Source organism: Mustelus asterias, chromosome 10 (assembly GCF_964213995.1).
Source record: "Mustelus asterias chromosome 10, sMusAst1.hap1.1, whole genome shotgun sequence".
Taxonomy (NCBI): domain Eukaryota; kingdom Metazoa; phylum Chordata; class Chondrichthyes; order Carcharhiniformes; family Triakidae; genus Mustelus; species Mustelus asterias.
This window is the reverse complement of record NC_135810.1, coordinates 123424686-123441333: the sequence shown is the minus strand read 5'-3', so window position 1 is coordinate 123441333 and position 16648 is coordinate 123424686. Positions and strand designations below refer to the sequence as shown.

The following is a 16648-nucleotide window of genomic DNA, read 5'->3' as shown; positions in this document are numbered from 1 at the left end:
TCACAACACCAGGTTAAAGTCCAACAGGTTTATTTGGTAGCAAATACCATAAGCTTTCGGAGCACTGCTCCTTCGTCAGATGGAGTGGAAATGTGCTCTCAAACAGTGCACAGACACACAAATCAAGTTACAGAATACTGATTAGAATGCGAATCTCTCCAGCCAGCCAGGTCTTAAAGGCACAGACAATGTGGGTGGAGGGAGCATTCAACACAGGTTAAAGAGATGTGTATTGTCTCCAGACAGAACAGCTAGTGAGATTCTGCAAGATCCTTCCTGCTCTCTTCCTGTGGGGGAGCACTTCAGCAGTCACGGGCATTCAGCCTCTGATATTCGGGTAAGCGTTCTCCAAGGCGGCCTTCACGACACACGACAGCGCAGAGTCGCTGAGCAGAAACTGATAGCAAAGTTCCGCACACATGAGGACGGCCTAAACCAGGATGTTGGATTTATGCCACATTATCAGTAACCCCCACAGCTTTCCCCCTGATCTTGCAGAATCTCACTAGCTGTTCTGTCTGGAGACAATACACATCTCTTTAACCTGTGTTGAATGCTCCCTCCACACACATTGTCTGTACCTTTAAGACCTGGCTGGCTTTAGAGATTCGCATTCTAATTAGTATTCTGTAACTTGATTTCTGTGTCTGTGCACTGTTTGAGAGCAGATATCCACTCCATCTGACGAAGGAGCAGTGCTCCGAAAGCTTATGGTATTTGCTACCAAATAAACCTGTTGGACTTTAACCTGGTGTTGTGAGACTTCTTACTGTGTTTACCCTAGTCCAAAGCCGGCATCTCCACATCAGGTATACCTACACCCAGACTGCAGCTCACCACCACCTTCTCAAGGACAATTATGGGGAGGTGATGGTCTAGTGGTATTATCGCTAGACTATTAATTCAGAAACTCAGCTAATATTCTGGGGACCCGGGTTCGAATCCCGCCACGGCAGATGGTGGAATTTGAATTCAATAAAAAATATCTGGGATTAAGAATCTACTGATGACCATGAAACCATTGTCGATTGTCGTAAAAACCCATTTGGTTCACTGATGTCCTTTAGGGAAGGAAATCTGCCGTCCTTACCCAGTCTGGCCTACATGTGACTCCAGACTCACAGCAATGTGGTTGACTCTCAACTGCCCTCCAAGGGCAACTAGGGATGGGCAATAAAGGCTGGCCAGCCAGCGACGCCCGTGTCCCAAGACTGAGTAAAACAATATTAGGGATGGGCAATAAATGAAGAGATTAGATACAGCTCTGGGGGCTAAAGGGATCAAGGAATATGAGGGGAAGTGGGGATCAGGATCTTGAATTCGATGATCTGTCGTGATAAAAATGAATGGCGGAGCAGGCTCGAAGGGCCGAATGGCCTACTCCTATGTTTCTATGGTCTAGCAAGCAACATCCCATGTGTGAATACACAATATAATGTACACAGGGCTGGTATTGTGGGTACAGTTCTAACCACAGTTGTAAAATGGATGGGCCTGTGTCTCAGTGTGGTTGGGGATGTATGACTGATGCCTCTCTGAGTGACTATCTCTGCTCTCTTGTGTAGAACGCCGGTGACTTTATCTGCACCGTGTACTTGGAGGAGAAGAAGTCGGAATGTGAGCTGAGCTTGAAGGTGAGTTAGGAAGAAACGGTTCACTTTGTTGAGCTATTTCTCCAGTGGGGTTCTTTGATACGAGGTGTGAAGGGAGCGATCTGTCCTTGCCCTGTGTCTGTCTGTCCCTCTCCCTAAGCTGCCCACACGCACACACGGTGGAGGTGATGGCCAGTGGTGTTACTGCTAGACTATTAATCCAGAAACTCAGCGAATGTTCTGGGGACCCAGGTTCGAATCCCGCCACGGCAGATGGTGGAATCAGAATTCAATAAAAAAAATCTGGAATTAAGAATCTACTGATGACCATGAAACCATTGTCGATTGTCGGAAAAACCCATCTGGTTCACTAATGTCCTTTAGGGAAGGAAATCTGCCCTCCTTACCCGGTCTGGCCCACATGTGACTCCAGAGCCACAGCAATGTGGTTGACTCTCAACTGCCCTCTGAAATGGCCGAGCGAGACACTCAGTTCAAGGGCAGCTAGGGATGGGCAGCTAGGGATGGGCAGTAAATGCTGGCCCAGCCAGCGACGCCCAAGTTCCACAAATCAATTAAAAAAACACCCACTTACTGGAACAGTGAAGCCTCTGGGTTGCTCACTCATGAGCTATTCCCATTGAGATAATAACTTCCGCCATTGGTCCAGCCTTCAAGGAGTCCACTTTCCCCCAGCCAATCAGAGGGAATAGAGTCTTCATTATCTGATTGGATGGTTCTGGACTGGTTTGGTTGTTTGGAAACCACCAAAAAAAATGGTGGATTGATAATTATCCAATCAGGACATGAGGAGTGTCCGTGCTTTCTGATTGGTGCAGGGGGTTGGGGGTGGGGCGACAGCAGTGTCAAGCCACCAATCACAGGGGTTCTGGAGGCAAATCCCAGAGGTCACATGATGAAGCCTCAAATCAGGCTCGGCGACCCAAGGGGAGATTTTATCCTCATTGGTTTTTGGGGCGACTGATTCGTAGTTTAGTAGCTTGAGCGGCAGTATGGCACAGTGGTTAGCACTGCCGCCTCACAGTGCCAGGGACCCAGGTTCGATTCCCGGCTTGGATCACTGTGTGTGTGGAGTTTACACATTCTCCCCGTGTCTGCGTGGGTTTCCTCCCACAGTCCGAAAGACGTACTGGTTAGGGCCATCGGCCGTGCTAAATTTTCCCTTAGGCCGGAATTTTACCTGCACGTCCGCCCGAGGCTTTTAACATTGAGCCCGAGGCCAACAGAGAATCCCGTTCTGTGAGGTGCCAGTAAAACCAGGGCCTGAGTGTCTCGGGATGTGCCGGTTCGGGGGATTAGCCATGGGAAATGTGTGGGGTCACGGGGGTATGGTGGGGTGCTGAGCCTGGGTAAGGTGCTCTGTCAGCGAGTCGGTGCAGACCTGACGGGTCGAATGGCCCCATTCTGCACTGGGGATTCTATGATTAAGCGGGTGCTGATCCCAGGGCTTCCATTCCAGTCGCCAGGAGGGGAGGGGGATTGGATGGGGGGATGGAAATTGAGTCCGTGGTGATGTGTAAGGTGCCCAGCTCACCTGTCCGAATCTCCCCCCTCCCCCCCCCCCCCCCCCCCCCGCAGGTCCCGGCGACAATGACAGCCCAGGAACTGGCCAATGAGATCCTCTATCTGCGCAAACTGATGACCAAGGAGAAGGACAACTGGAGCTGCTTCGAGGTGATCGAGAGAGAGGAAATGGGTGAGTTCCATTTTGTACATCCCTGCCCCCCCAACCCCCCCCCCAACCCTCCCCCCCCCCCCCCCCCACCACCCCCCCAGCCCCCAACCCTCCCTCCCCACCCCCCCAACCCTCCCCCCACCCCCCAACCCTCCCACCACCCCCCAACCCTCCCACCCCCCCCCCCAACCCTCCCACCCCCCCCCAACCCTCCCACCCCCCCCCCCCCAACCCCCCCACATCCGTGTGAACCTGTTATAAACCGCACCGACGGCTCCATATACGGTGGGGAGGGAGGGGTCTCCGTCCACAGTTGCTGACCGCTCCAGCAATGTTTATGACCCGTGATTTAAAGTTTGCCAGGCACTTTATCAGACAGCCCCGGTGGGGACCAGCTGGGGGCAACGTTGAACCAGTGAATAGAAGCCGGGCACAGCCTCAGCGAGTGAGGGGCACAGCCGCAGCGAGGGAGAGTTGGAGATCGGAATAGTGTGTACATCAGTGAGGGGCACCCTCGGCCAGTGAGGGGCACCCTCGGCGAGTGAGGGGCACCCTCGGCGAGTGAGTGGGCCATGTGACCGGCCCTCCTCCATCTCAGTGGGCCACAAGATTGAAGTCGGGCTTGTTCACTGACCGCGACCCCATGAATAAGATTAAATACGTTTAATACACACCAAATATTTCATAACCGCTTATAGAAAATGCAGAGTGGTTAGCGCTGCTGCCTCACAGCGCCAGGGACCCAGGTTCGATTCCCGGCTTGGGTCACTGTCTGTGCGGAGTCTGCACGTTCTCCCCGTGTCTGCGTGGGTTTCCTCCGGGTGCGCCTGTTTCCTCCCACAGTCTGAAAGACGTGCTGGTTAGGTACATTGACCCGAACAGGCGCCGGACTGTGGCGACTAGGGGAATTTCACACTAACTTCATTACAGTGTTAATGTAAGCCTTACTTGAACCATGAATAAATGAACTTTAAAAAACTTCATATTAATAGAACTATCAATAACTTTAAATGGTAAAAATAAAAGAAATATTGACACAGTGAACACAGAGGGAGCGCGCAGCTCACACAGTCAGTGTTCTGAGCATTCCGCACACAACTCACTTCACTTGTCCTTGCTTTACAAACGAATCGCTTCACCCACACCGGGAGGAATAAAACTACATGGACGGAGATCAGCAGAATATGAAAAACCCTGCGTGTGGGCAACGATGAACAACATGTCTCGTGGGTTGTATTCAGAACCCAGGCGGGCCGCATGCAGCCCCCCGGGGCACAGGTTGCCCACTGCTGATGTAGAGTGTCTGGAAGGCAGGAGAGAGGTTGATGGAGAGGATTAGAGAGAGAGAGAGAGAGAGCACAGAGCCCAGGCAGCTGAAGGCACCACCAACAATGGAGGAGAATGTGGGACTCGCTCCAACGGGGAGTGGGGAGAATGTGGGACTCGCTCCCACGGGGAGTGGGGAGAATGTGGAACTCGCTCCCACGGGGAGTGGGGAGAATGTGGAACTCGCTCCCACGGAGAGTGGGGAGAATGTGGAACTCGCTCCCACGGGGAGTGGGGAGAATGTGGGACTCGCTCCCACGGGGGAGTGGGGAGAATGTGGGACTCGCTCCCACGGGGAGTGGGGAGAATGTGGGACTCGCTCCCACGGGGAGTGGGGACAATGTGGGACTCGCTCCCACGGGGAGTGGGGAGAATGTGGGACTCGCTCCCACGGGGGAGTGGGGAGAATGTGGGACTCGCTCCCACGGGGAGTGGGGAGAATGTGGGACTCGCTCCCACGGGGAGTGGGGAGAATGTGGGACTCGCTCCCACGGGGAGTGGGGAGAATGTGGGACTCGCTCCCACGGGGGAGTGGGGAGAATGTGGGACTCACTCCCACGGGGAGTGGGGAGAATGTGGAACTCGCTCCCACGGGGAGTGGGGACAATGTGGGACTCGCTCCTCCAGAGAGCAAGCGGCACAGTGGTTAGCACTGCTGCCTCACAGCGCCAGGGATCCGGGTTCGATTCCCGGCTTGGGTCACTGTCTGTGCGGAGTCTGCACATTCTCCCCGTGTCTGCGTGGCTTTCCTCCGGGTGCTCCGGTTTCCTCCCACAGTGGACGTGTTGGTTAGGGTGCATTGACCCGAACAGGTGCCGGAATGTGGCAACTAGGGGAATTTTGTGGTAACTTCATTGCAGTGTTAATGTAAGCCTTACTTGTGACGAATAAATAAACTTAAAGCTTAAAGGGGGTGATTGCGGTGAATCGTGTTGATGTGTTTAAGAGGAAGTGGGATTAACACACGAGGAAGAAGGGGATAGAAGGATATCGGGATGTGCCAGGCTGGAGAATTTTCATATGGAGCTGAAACACCAGCCCGGAGTAGTTGGGCCGAATGGCCTGTTTGTGTGCTGTAAATACAGTGCGATGATAGTTTTGGTACGGTTGCTTTCATTAAAACAAATTCTTCCTTGTTTGAACAATGTGTGTTTCTGTTCCAGAACGACCACTACATTACGCAGAGAAAGTCTTACCCATTCTACTACACTCGCTGGGCACCGATAGTTACTTAGTGGTGAAGAAGAACATCGCCATGGAAACCATGCTGATGTACCTGGGTACGTACACCATCGACACAAACCAAACCGTTTGGCCCCAACTTGAAATTGGGGGGGGGGGGACTGGTGTCACATGACACAGCGGGTGACATCGGGTTTGGGTTTTGGCGCGGGGGGGGGGGGGGAGTCGGGGGTCGCAGGGAGGGGTAACGGGGCAGGAGGAGGAAGGCGGAATAGGGAAGCCGGAGGTAAAGGAGGGAGGAGGGGGAAAGTGGGGGGAGGGGAATTTGCAGCAAGCAGACGTTTGGGGGAGATGGGAGGAGGAGGTAGCAGGGGGGGAAGTTCCTGAACTCGAGAAGATCACGGGACAGGAGAGTAAAAGTAAAGTTTATTTATTAGTGTCGCAAGTCAGGCTTACATTAACACTGCAATGAAGTTACTGTGAAATTCCCCTAGTCGCCACACTCCGGCGCCTGTTCATGTCAATGCACCCAAACCAGCACGTCTTTGGACTGTGGGAGGAAGCCGGAGCACCCGGAGGAAACCCACGCAGACACGGGGAGAACGTGCAGACTCCGCACAGACAGTGACCCGAGCCGGGAATTGAACCCGGGTCCCTGGTGCTGTGAGGCAGCAGTGAGAGGGAGGCTGTGTTGAATCCATATAAAACAAGACTTTGGTCTCAGCTGAAATACTGTGTCCAGTTCGGGGCTCTGTATTTTAGGATGGAGGTGAAGACATTGGAGAGAGTGCAGGAGAGATTGATGAGACTGGTTTCACAGATGAGGAACTTCAATTATGCAGCTAGACTGGAGAAGTTGGGACTGTTTTCCCCGGAGAAGAGAAGGCTGAGAGAAGATTTGGGAGAGATGTTCAAAACCATGTGGGGTCTGGACAAGGTAAATCGGGAGAAACTGTTCCCATTAGTAGCAAGAATGGGGGAAATGGTGGTGTCATGGTAATGTCACAACCAGTAATCCAGCAGCCTCGGCCAGGATCTGGAATGTACTGTCTGAGAGTGTGGTGGAGACAGATTCACACAGCGAGTGGTTAGGATCTGGAATGTACTGTCTGAGAGTGTGGTGGAGACAGATTCACATAGCGAGTGGTTAGGATCTGGAGTGTACTGTCTGAGAGTGTGGTGGAGACAGATTCACACAGCGAGTGGTTAGGATCTGGAGTGTACTGTCTGAGAGTGTGGTGGAGACAGATTCACACAGCGAGTGGTTAGGATTTGTAATTATACTATCATAGCAGGCGGGGGGGAGCGGGTGGTGGGAGTGGGTGGGTGGGGGGGGGGGGGGGGGGAGGACCATTCAAGGTTCCGTTGACCTTGGGCAGGATTTTCCGGTTTTGGGGTGATCGCAGTTGGAAAATCCCACCCAATGACTCTAAATCTGAAACAACTCTTATGTGGAATGTAGATACTGTCAGACCTGCAGAGATTTTCTCTCACTTTCTGTTCCATTCCCTAAGTATTAGTTTGGAGGTGTTGCTGACAAGAGTTTGCTTCCCCAAAAATCCAAAAACCCGGAACTCTGGTTCTGGGGATTTGTGGAAGGATCTGGAATTCTCGGAGGCAGCATTCGGGATCTGAATCTCCACTAGGCCACCCACCCACTGTTTCTGGAATTCTCTCCCTCAGAGAGCAGTGGGGGCTGCGGGTCACTGAATATATTCAAGGCCAAGTTAGACAGATTGCTGATCTGCAAGGGGGAGGGTCAAAGGTTATCAGGGGACTGGCAGGAATGTGGGGTTGGGGTTACAAACAGATCAGCCATGATCTTATTCAATGGTGGAGCAGGCTTGAAGGGCCGAGTGGCCTCCTCCTGTTCCTTATTTGTATGCTATTACAGGAATGTACCAAGGGCACGGTAGCACAGTGGTCAGCACTGCTGCCTCACAGCGCCAGGGACCCGGGTTCGATTCCCGGCTCGGGTCACTGTCTGTGTAAAGTTTGCACGTTCTCCCCGTGTCTGCGTGGGTTTCCTCCGGGTGCTCCGGTTTCCTCCCACAGTCCGAAGATGTGCGGGTTAAATGCATTGGCCAAGCTAAATAGACCCTTAGGCAGGGTGCATAGGTTAGAGGGATTAGCAGGGTTACGGGGATAGGGCCTGGGTGGGATTGTTGTTAGCGTAGACTTGATGGGCCGAACGGCCTCCTTCTGCACTGCAGGGATTCCATGATGATCACAAGGAGAGGTCAAACCTACAAAAAAGGGGAAATGGGGCAAATTGGGGATTGCAAATGGGGGAGATTAAATAAGAAGGAACCTGTATGGGAGGGTATCTGAAGGTTGTGCTCACTGAGGCAGTGGGTGAACATAGGGGGGGTGCGGGGAGTGGTGGGGTGCGGGGTTGGTGGGGTGGGGTGCGGGGGGTGGTGGGGTGGGGGGTGGGGGGGGGGGGGGGAGAACAGTACCAAACAGACCAGAAAGGGTGAAACTGAAATCTCACTTCCTGTCTCTCTCTCTCCCTTTGTTCCCTCTCTCTCTCACCCTGCCTTCCTCTACCCCCCCTTACTGTTTCTTTCTTCTCCTTTCTCACTCCCTTCACGTTCACTCTTCCCCCAATTCCTCCCCCATTTTCTTCTCCCCCTTCCCCTTCATCCCCCGTCTCATCCCCCATTTCACTGTCCCTCTCTCTTTTCCATCTCTTTCTCTCTCCCTCCCTCCCCCTTCTCACACTCTCTCTCTCTCTCTCTCTTCCATCTCTCTCTCTCCCACCTTCTCCCTCCTCACTCTCTCTCTCTCTGTCCCTCTTTCCCCCTCCTCGCTCTCTCTCTCTCTCTCTCCCATCTCTCTCTCTCTCTCCCACCTTCTCCCTCCTCACTCTCTCTCTCTCTCTTCCATCTCTCTCTCTCTCTCTGTCTCTCATTCCCCCCTCCTCTCTCTCTCTTGCTCTCTCTCTCTCTCTCTGTCCCACCTTCTCCCTCCTCACCCTCTCTCTCTATCCCTCTGCCCCGGTTTGGATTCTGCCCGCAGCCAGCAGGGTGGCTGATCAGAAGCACGGGATGGTGAAGTTTCGGGAGGAGAGGAAGCTGGCGCTGGGAGTGGGCAGTTTCAGCGATCGCTACTTCATGCTGACTGGCTTCACCCTCCGACTCTACAAGGAAGTGCGAGTGAGTAACCAATGGGTGCGAGAGGGGGAGGGGATAAGCTGATGGGATTGGCTGACACCCGGACCCTCCTCGAGGCTGAGGGTGGCCACCCTCACTATTGAGGAACTCAAACACCCTCACTGTCCAATCACTGGGTCAGAGGCCGTGTCCAGCAGAGGTCAGGACTGGATAAAATGGACACCTTTCCCTTCCGTCACCAATCCCGGAGAAGCCAGCTGTTCGGGTTGGTTACTCCAGCGGCTGTGATCTGAGATTATCCCTGACCTTACAGTACCCTGACCTGTGACCCACTGACCTCTCAGTCCTCCAGTGGTGACAGTAGTCGCTCAGAGCACAACACTCCGGCCTCTGAGAGCAGCGATTCCAGACTGACTCTCCCACTGAGGGAGTGCGGCCCTGTCACCGGTATCATCTTCCAATGAGATGTAAAAGTGAGGTCCACCTACTCTGATATCGAGTAAAGCTCCCTCTACACTGTCCCCATCAAACACTCCCAGGACAGGTACAGCACGGGGTTAGATACAGAGTAAAGCTCCCTCTACACTGTCCCCCATCAAACACTCCCAGGACAGGTACAGCACGGGGTTAGATACAGAGTAAAGCTCCCTCTACACTGTCCCCCATCAAACACTCCCAGGACGGGTACAGCACGGGGTTAGATACAGAGTAAAGCTCCCTCTACACTGTCCCCCATCAAACACTCCCAGGACGGGTACAGCACGGGGTTAGATACAGAGTAAAGCTCCCTCTACACTGTGCCCCATCAAACACTCCCAGGACAGATACAGCACGGGGTTAGATACAGAGTAAAGCTCCCTCTACACTGCCCCCATCAAACACTCCCAGGACAGATACAGCACGGGGTTAGATACAGAGTAAAGCTCCCTCTACACTGTCCCCCATCAAACACTCCCAGGACAGGTACAGCACGGGGTTAGATACAGAGTAAAGCTCCCTCTACACTGTCCCCATCAAACACTCCCAGGACAGGTACAGCACGGGGTTAGATACAGAGTAAAGCTCCCTCTACACTGTCCCCATCAAACACTCCCAGGACAGGTACAGCACGGGGTTAGATACAGAGTAAAGCTCCCTCTACACTGTCCCCATCAAACACTCCCAGGACAGGTACAGCACGGGGTTAGATACAGAGTAAAGCTCCCTCTACACTGTCCCCCATCAAACACTCCCAGGACGGGTACAGCACGGGGTTAGATACAGAGTAAAGCTCCCTCTACACTGTCCCCCATCAAACACTCCCAGGACGGGTACAGCACGGGGTTAGATACAGAGTAAAGCTCCCCCTACACTGTCCCCCATCAAACACTCCCAGGACAGGTACAGCACGGGGTTAGATACAGAGTAAAGCTCCCTCTACACTGTCCCCATCAAACACTCCCAGGACAGGTACAGCACGGGGTTAGATACAGAGTAAAGCTCCCTCTACATTGTCCCCCATCAAACACTCCCAGGACAAGTACAGCACGGGGTTAGATACAGAGTAAAGCTCCCTCTACTCTGTCCCCCATCAAACACTCCCAGGACAGATACAGCACGGGGTTAGATACAGAGTAAAGCTCCCTCTACACTGTCCCCCATCAAACACTCCCAGGACAGGTACAGCACGGGGTTAGATACAGAGTAAAGCTCCCTCTACACTGTCCCCATCAAACACTCCCAGGACAGGTACAGCACGGGGTTAGATACAGAGTAAAGCTCCCTCTACACTGTCCCCATCAAACACTCCCAGGACAGGTACAGCACGGGGTTAGATACAGAGTAAAGCTCCCTCTACACTGTCCCCCATCAAACACTCCCAGGACGGGTACAGCACGGGGTTAGATACAGAGTAAAGCTCCCTCTACACTGTCCCCCATCAAACACTCCCAGGACAGGTACAGCACGGGGTTAGATACAGAGTAAAGCTCCCTCTACACTGTCCCCCATCAAACACTCCCAGGACAGGTACAGCACGGGGTTAGATACAGAGTAAAGCTCCCTCTACACTGTCCCCCATCAAACACTCCCAGGACAGGTACAGCACGGGGTTAGATACAGAGTAAAGCTCCCTCTACACTGTCCCCATCAAACACTCCCAGGACAGGTACAGCACGGGGTTAGATACAGAGTAAAGCTCCCTCTACATTGTCCCCCATCAAACACTCCCAGGACAAGTACAGCACGGGGTTAGATACAGAGTAAAGCTCCCTCTACACTGTCCCCCATCAAACACTCCCAGGACAGATACAGCACGGGGTTAGATACAGAGTAAAGCTCCCTCTACACTGTCCCCCATCAAACACTCCCAGGACAGGTACAGCACGGGGTTAGATACAGAGTAAAGCTCCCTCTACACTGTCCCCATCAAACACTCCCAGGACAGGTACAGCACGGGGTTAGATACAGAGTAAAGCTCCCTCTACACTGTCCCCATCAAACACTCCCAGGACAGGTACAGCACGGGGTTAGATACAGAGTAAAGCTCCCTCTACACTGTCCCCCATCAAACACTCCCAGGACAGGTACAGCACGGGGTTAGATACAGAGTAAAGCTCCCTCTACACTGTCCCCCATCAAACACTCCCAGGACAGGTACAGCACGGGGTTGGAAACAGAGTAAAGCTCCCTCTACACTGTCCCCATCAAACACTCCCAGGACAGGTACAGCACGGGGTTAGATACAGAGTAAAGCTCCCTCTACACTGTCCCCCATCAAACACTCCCAGGACGGGTACAGCACGGGGTTAGATACAGAGTAAAGCTCCCTCTACACTGTCCCCCATCAAACACTCCCAGGACAGGTACAGCACGGGGTTAGATACAGAGTAAAGCTCCCTCTACACTGTCCCCATCAAACACTCCCAGGACAGGTACAGCACGGGGTTAGATACAGAGTAAAGCTCCCTCTACACTGTCCCCCATCAAACACTCCCAGGACAGGTACAGCACGGGGTTAGATACAGAGTAAAGCTCCCTCTACACTGTCCCCCATCAAACCCTCCCAGGACAGGTACAGCACGGGGTTAGGTACAGAGTAAAGCTCCCTCTACACTGTCCCCCATCAAACACTCCCAGGACAGGTACAGCACGGGGTTAGATACAGAGTAAAGCTCCCTCTACACTGTCCCCATCAAACACTCCCAGGACAGGTACAGCACGGGGTTAGATACAGAGTAAAGCTCCCTCTACATTGTCCCCCATCAAACACTCCCAGGACAGGTACAGCACGGGGTTAGATACAGAGTAAAGCTCCCTCTACACTGTCCCCCATCAAACACTCCCAGGACAGGTACAGCACGGGGTTAGATACAGAGTAAAGCTCCCTCTACACTGTCCCCCATCAAACACTCCCAGGACAGGTACAGCACGGGGTTAGATACAGAGTAAAGCTCCCTCTGCACTGTCCCCATCAAACACTCCCAGGACAGGTACAGCACGGGGTTAGATACAGAGTAAAGCTCCCTCTGCACTGTCCCCCATCAAACACTCCCAGGGCAGGTACAGCACGGGGTTAGATACAGAGTAAAGCTCCCTCTACACTGTCCCCACCAAACACTCCCAGGACAGGTACAGCACGGGGTTAGATACAGAGTAAAGCTCCCTCTACACTGTCCCCATCAAACACTCCCAGGACAGGTACAGCACGGGGTTAGATACAGAGTAAAGCTCCCTCTACACTGTCCCCCATCAAACACTCCCAGGACAGGTACAGCACGGGGTTAGATACAGAGTAAAGCTCCCTCTACACTGTCCCCCATCAAACACTCCCAGGACAGGTACAGCACGGGGTTAGATGCAGAGTAAAGCTCCCTCTACACTGTCCCCCATCAAACACTCCCAGGACAGGTACAGCACGGGGTTAGATACAGAGTAAAGCTCCCTCTACACTGTCCCCATCAAACACTCCCAGGACAGGTACAGCACGGGGTTAGATACAGAGTAAAGCTCCCTCTACATTGTCCCCCATCAAACACTCCCAGGACAGGTACAGCACGGGGTTAGATACAGAGTAAAGCTCCCTCTACACTGTCCCCCATCAAACACTCCCAGGACAGGTACAGCACGGGGTTAGATACAGAGTAAAGCTCCCTCTACACTGTCCCCCATCAAACACTCCCAGGACAGGTACAGCACGGGGTTAGATACAGAGTAAAGCTCCCTCTGCACTGTCCCCATCAAACACTCCCAGGACAGGTACAGCACGGGGTTAGATACAGAGTAAAGCTCCCTCTGCACTGTCCCCCATCAAACACTCCCAGGGCAGGTACAGCACGGGGTTAGATACAGAGTAAAGCTCCCTCTACACTGTCCCCACCAAACACTCCCAGGACAGGTACAGCACGGGGTTAGATACAGAGTAAAGCTCCCTCTACACTGTCCCCACCAAACACTCCCAGGACAGGTACAGCACGGGATAGATACAGAGTAAAGCTCCCTCTACACTGTCCCCATCAAACACTCCCAGGACAGGTACAGCACGGGATAGATACAGAGTAAAGCTCCCTCTACACTGTCCCCATCAAACACTCCCAGGACAGGTACAGCACGGGGTTAGATACAGAGTAAAGCTCCCTCCTCACTGTCCCTGTGTCAAACATTGGTAACAGTTCCATGGGTGTTGGCTCAATGTGACGATTATACAGTTGAATGATGAGCAGTTTGATGATGTGGGGATGTTCTCTCTGGAGCGGGATGGAGGGGCGGAGATGTTTCCCGTCATTCACTGGCCTGGCTCTCGGGGTGAAGTATCTGAATGATCGGATGTTGATGTAACTGTCCAATTCCCTGTGAGCTACCTGTTGGGTTTGTATTGGACGCTCTGATGAATGTGGGTTGTGTTTGCGTACAGAGTAATAAGCCTGAGAAGGAGTGGCCTGTGAAGAGTTTGAAGGTCTATCTCGGGGTGAAGAAGAAATTTAAACCACCCACGTGGTGAGTACATTCTGATCTTTGTCACTCACTGGGATTGGGATTGTTTGGACACGGCTCTGGGCTCTGGACTCTGGCTGTCACAGAATTATTATATAATATTCACAGACACAGAAACAGGCCATTCGGCCCAATCACTCCAGGCTGGTGTTCGTGCTCCACATGAGCCGGTTCCTCATTTCCAATCCCTCTCACCCCATTCTCCCCATCCTCCCCATCCTCCCCATCCTCCCCATCCACCCCATCCTCCCCATCCTCCCCATCCTCCTCATCCTCCCCATCCTCCCCATCCTCCCCATCCTCCCCATCCACCCCATCCACCCCATCCACCCCATCCTCCCCATCCTCCCCATCCTCCCCATCCTCCCCATCCTCCCCATCCTCCCCATCCACCCCATCCTCCCGCTCCTCTTTACATTCTGCAATTATCCACCTTCCGCCTTCAATCATTCTGCATTATTCACCTCAACCACTCCACATGGGAACGAGTCCCACATTCTCCCCACTCCCCGTGGGAGCGAGTCCCACATTCTCCCCACTCCCCGTGGGAGCGAGTCCCACATTCTCCCCACTCCCCGTGGGAGCGAGTCCCACATTCTCCCCACTCCCTGTGGTAACGAGTTCCGCATTCTCCCCACTCCCTGTGGGAGCGAGTCCCACATTCTCCTCACTCCCCATGGGAACGAGTCCCACATTCTCCCCACTCCCCGTGGGAGCGAGTCCCAAATTCTCCCCACTCCCCGTGGGAGTGAGTCCCACATTCTCCCCCACTCCCCGTGGTAACGAGTTCCGCATTCTCCCCACTCCCTGTGGGAGCGAGTCCCACATTCTCCCCACTCCCTGTGGGAGCGAGTCCCACATTCTCCCCACTCCCTGTGGCAGCGAGTTCCACATTCTCCCCACTCCCTGTGGTAACGAGTTCCGCATTCTCCCCACTCCCCGTTTGAGCGAGTCCCACATTCTCCCCAATCTCTGGATAAAGAGGTTTCTCCTGAATTTCTAATTGGATTGATGAGTGACTGTCTCATGTTGATGGTCCCTAGCTCTGGTCTCCCCCACAAATAGAAACAGCTTCTCTATGTCGACCCTATCGTAGAATCCTAGAATCCCTACAGAGCAGAAGGAGGCCATTTGCCCCATCAAGTCTGCACCTACTCTCCAACAGAGCATTTTGCCCAGGCTCTATCCCCGTATCCCCACATGTTTGCCATACTAATTCCCCTAACTCGCACATCTTTGGACTGTGGGAGGAAATTGGAGCACCTGGAGAAAACCCATGCAGACATGGGGAGAATGTGCAAGCTCCACGTGTGTCAATGCCTTTACGTATTATTGACGGTTATGTTAATTAGATAATGATGTTAATGATGATGTAGACATGACATCAGGGTCAGATGACCAAGATGGTCCAATGGGAATGAGACAGGAACCGTCTGTACGGTCTTAGATGTTCTGATTTATTATTGTCACATGTATTGGGATACAGTGTATTCCAGTGCCCCAGTATATTGTTTTTTGCGTGCTATACATTTAAAGCATTCCATTAAAGCAGGGCGGCACGGTAGCACAGTGGTTAGCACTGCTGCTTCACAGCTCCAGGGACCTGGGTTCGATTCCCGGCTTGGGTTACTGTCTGTGTGGAGTTTTCACATTCTCCTCGTGTCTGCGTGGGTTTCCTCCGGGTGCTCCGGTTTCCTCCCACAGTCCAAAGATGTGCGGGTTAGGTTGATTGGCTATGCTAAAATTGCCCCTTAGAGTCCTGGGATGCGTAGGTTAGAGGGATTAGTGGGTAAAATATGTAGGGATATGGGGGTAGGGCCTGGGTGGGATTGTGGTCGGTGCAGACTCGATGGGCCGAATGGCCTCTTTCTGTGCTGTAGGGTTTCTAAGATTCTAAGATTCATAGAATATATAGGGGAAAAGGAAAGGAGAGGGTGCAGAGTGGAGTGTTACAGTCATAGCTAGGGTGTAGAGAAAGATCAACTTAATGCAAGGTAGGTCCATTCAAAAGTCTGACAGCAGCAGGGAAGAAGCTGTTCTTGAGTCGGTTGGTACGTGACCTCAGACTTTTGTATCTTTTTCCCGAAGGAAGAAGGTGGAAGAGAGAATGTCCGGGGTGCGTGGGGTCCTTAATTATGCTGGCTGCTTTGACGAGGCAGTGGGAAGTGTAGACAGAGTCAATGGATGGGAGGCTGGTTTGCGTGATGGATTGGGCTACATTCAAGACCTTTTGTAGTTTCTTGCGATCTTGGGCAAAGCAGGAGCCCCATACCAAGCTGTGATACAACCAGAAAGAATGCTTTCTATGGTGCATCTGTGAAAGGATGTACAGAGTAATGGGCTTCACGAAGAGCTGAATACTGACTGCCTCGCAGTCACTGCGGTGTAGCCAGAAAACCAAACAAGGGCTAAGACCTGAAGCTCGTCACCCCTCCATCAGCTCACCCCTCACCCCCTTCGTAGAGCGAGGAGCCCCAAGCTGCCCAACCTTTCCTGATGGGTATAATCTGCTCGTTACAGTAAACCTTCAGCCTTATCCAGTAGATCCTTTTGGTAACACAGACACCAGAAATGTTTACAGTGTCTCCGAGTACAGTCTAGCCAAGGTTCAATACAACTTTAATGGAACACTCCTGATTTTCAGTGCTGCCCACCTGGATATGGATCCCTGAACCTTGACTTGTCTCTCCTGCTATGTTGAAGGTTCAGGTTATTTGATTGGAGGATTTGAAAATGAATTGATAGACAAGGTTGATATTCTATTG

The 16648-nt window shown here is 52.8% G+C and overlaps 1 protein-coding gene across 1 annotated transcript in view; it reads left to right on the top strand.

The window, feature by feature from the left end:
* arap1 (ArfGAP with RhoGAP domain, ankyrin repeat and PH domain 1) overlaps positions 1-16648 on the top strand; it is a 61606-nt gene that overhangs the window by 20044 nt on the left and 24914 nt on the right. Inside the window, exons 8-12 of the mRNA XM_078222660.1 lie at positions 1566-1634; positions 3192-3309; positions 5778-5894; positions 8818-8954; positions 13804-13886. Of these exons, the coding sequence (XP_078078786.1) occupies positions 1566-1634; positions 3192-3309; positions 5778-5894; positions 8818-8954; positions 13804-13886 (524 nt within the window). The remainder of the gene's footprint in view (positions 1-1565; positions 1635-3191; positions 3310-5777; positions 5895-8817; positions 8955-13803; positions 13887-16648) is intronic.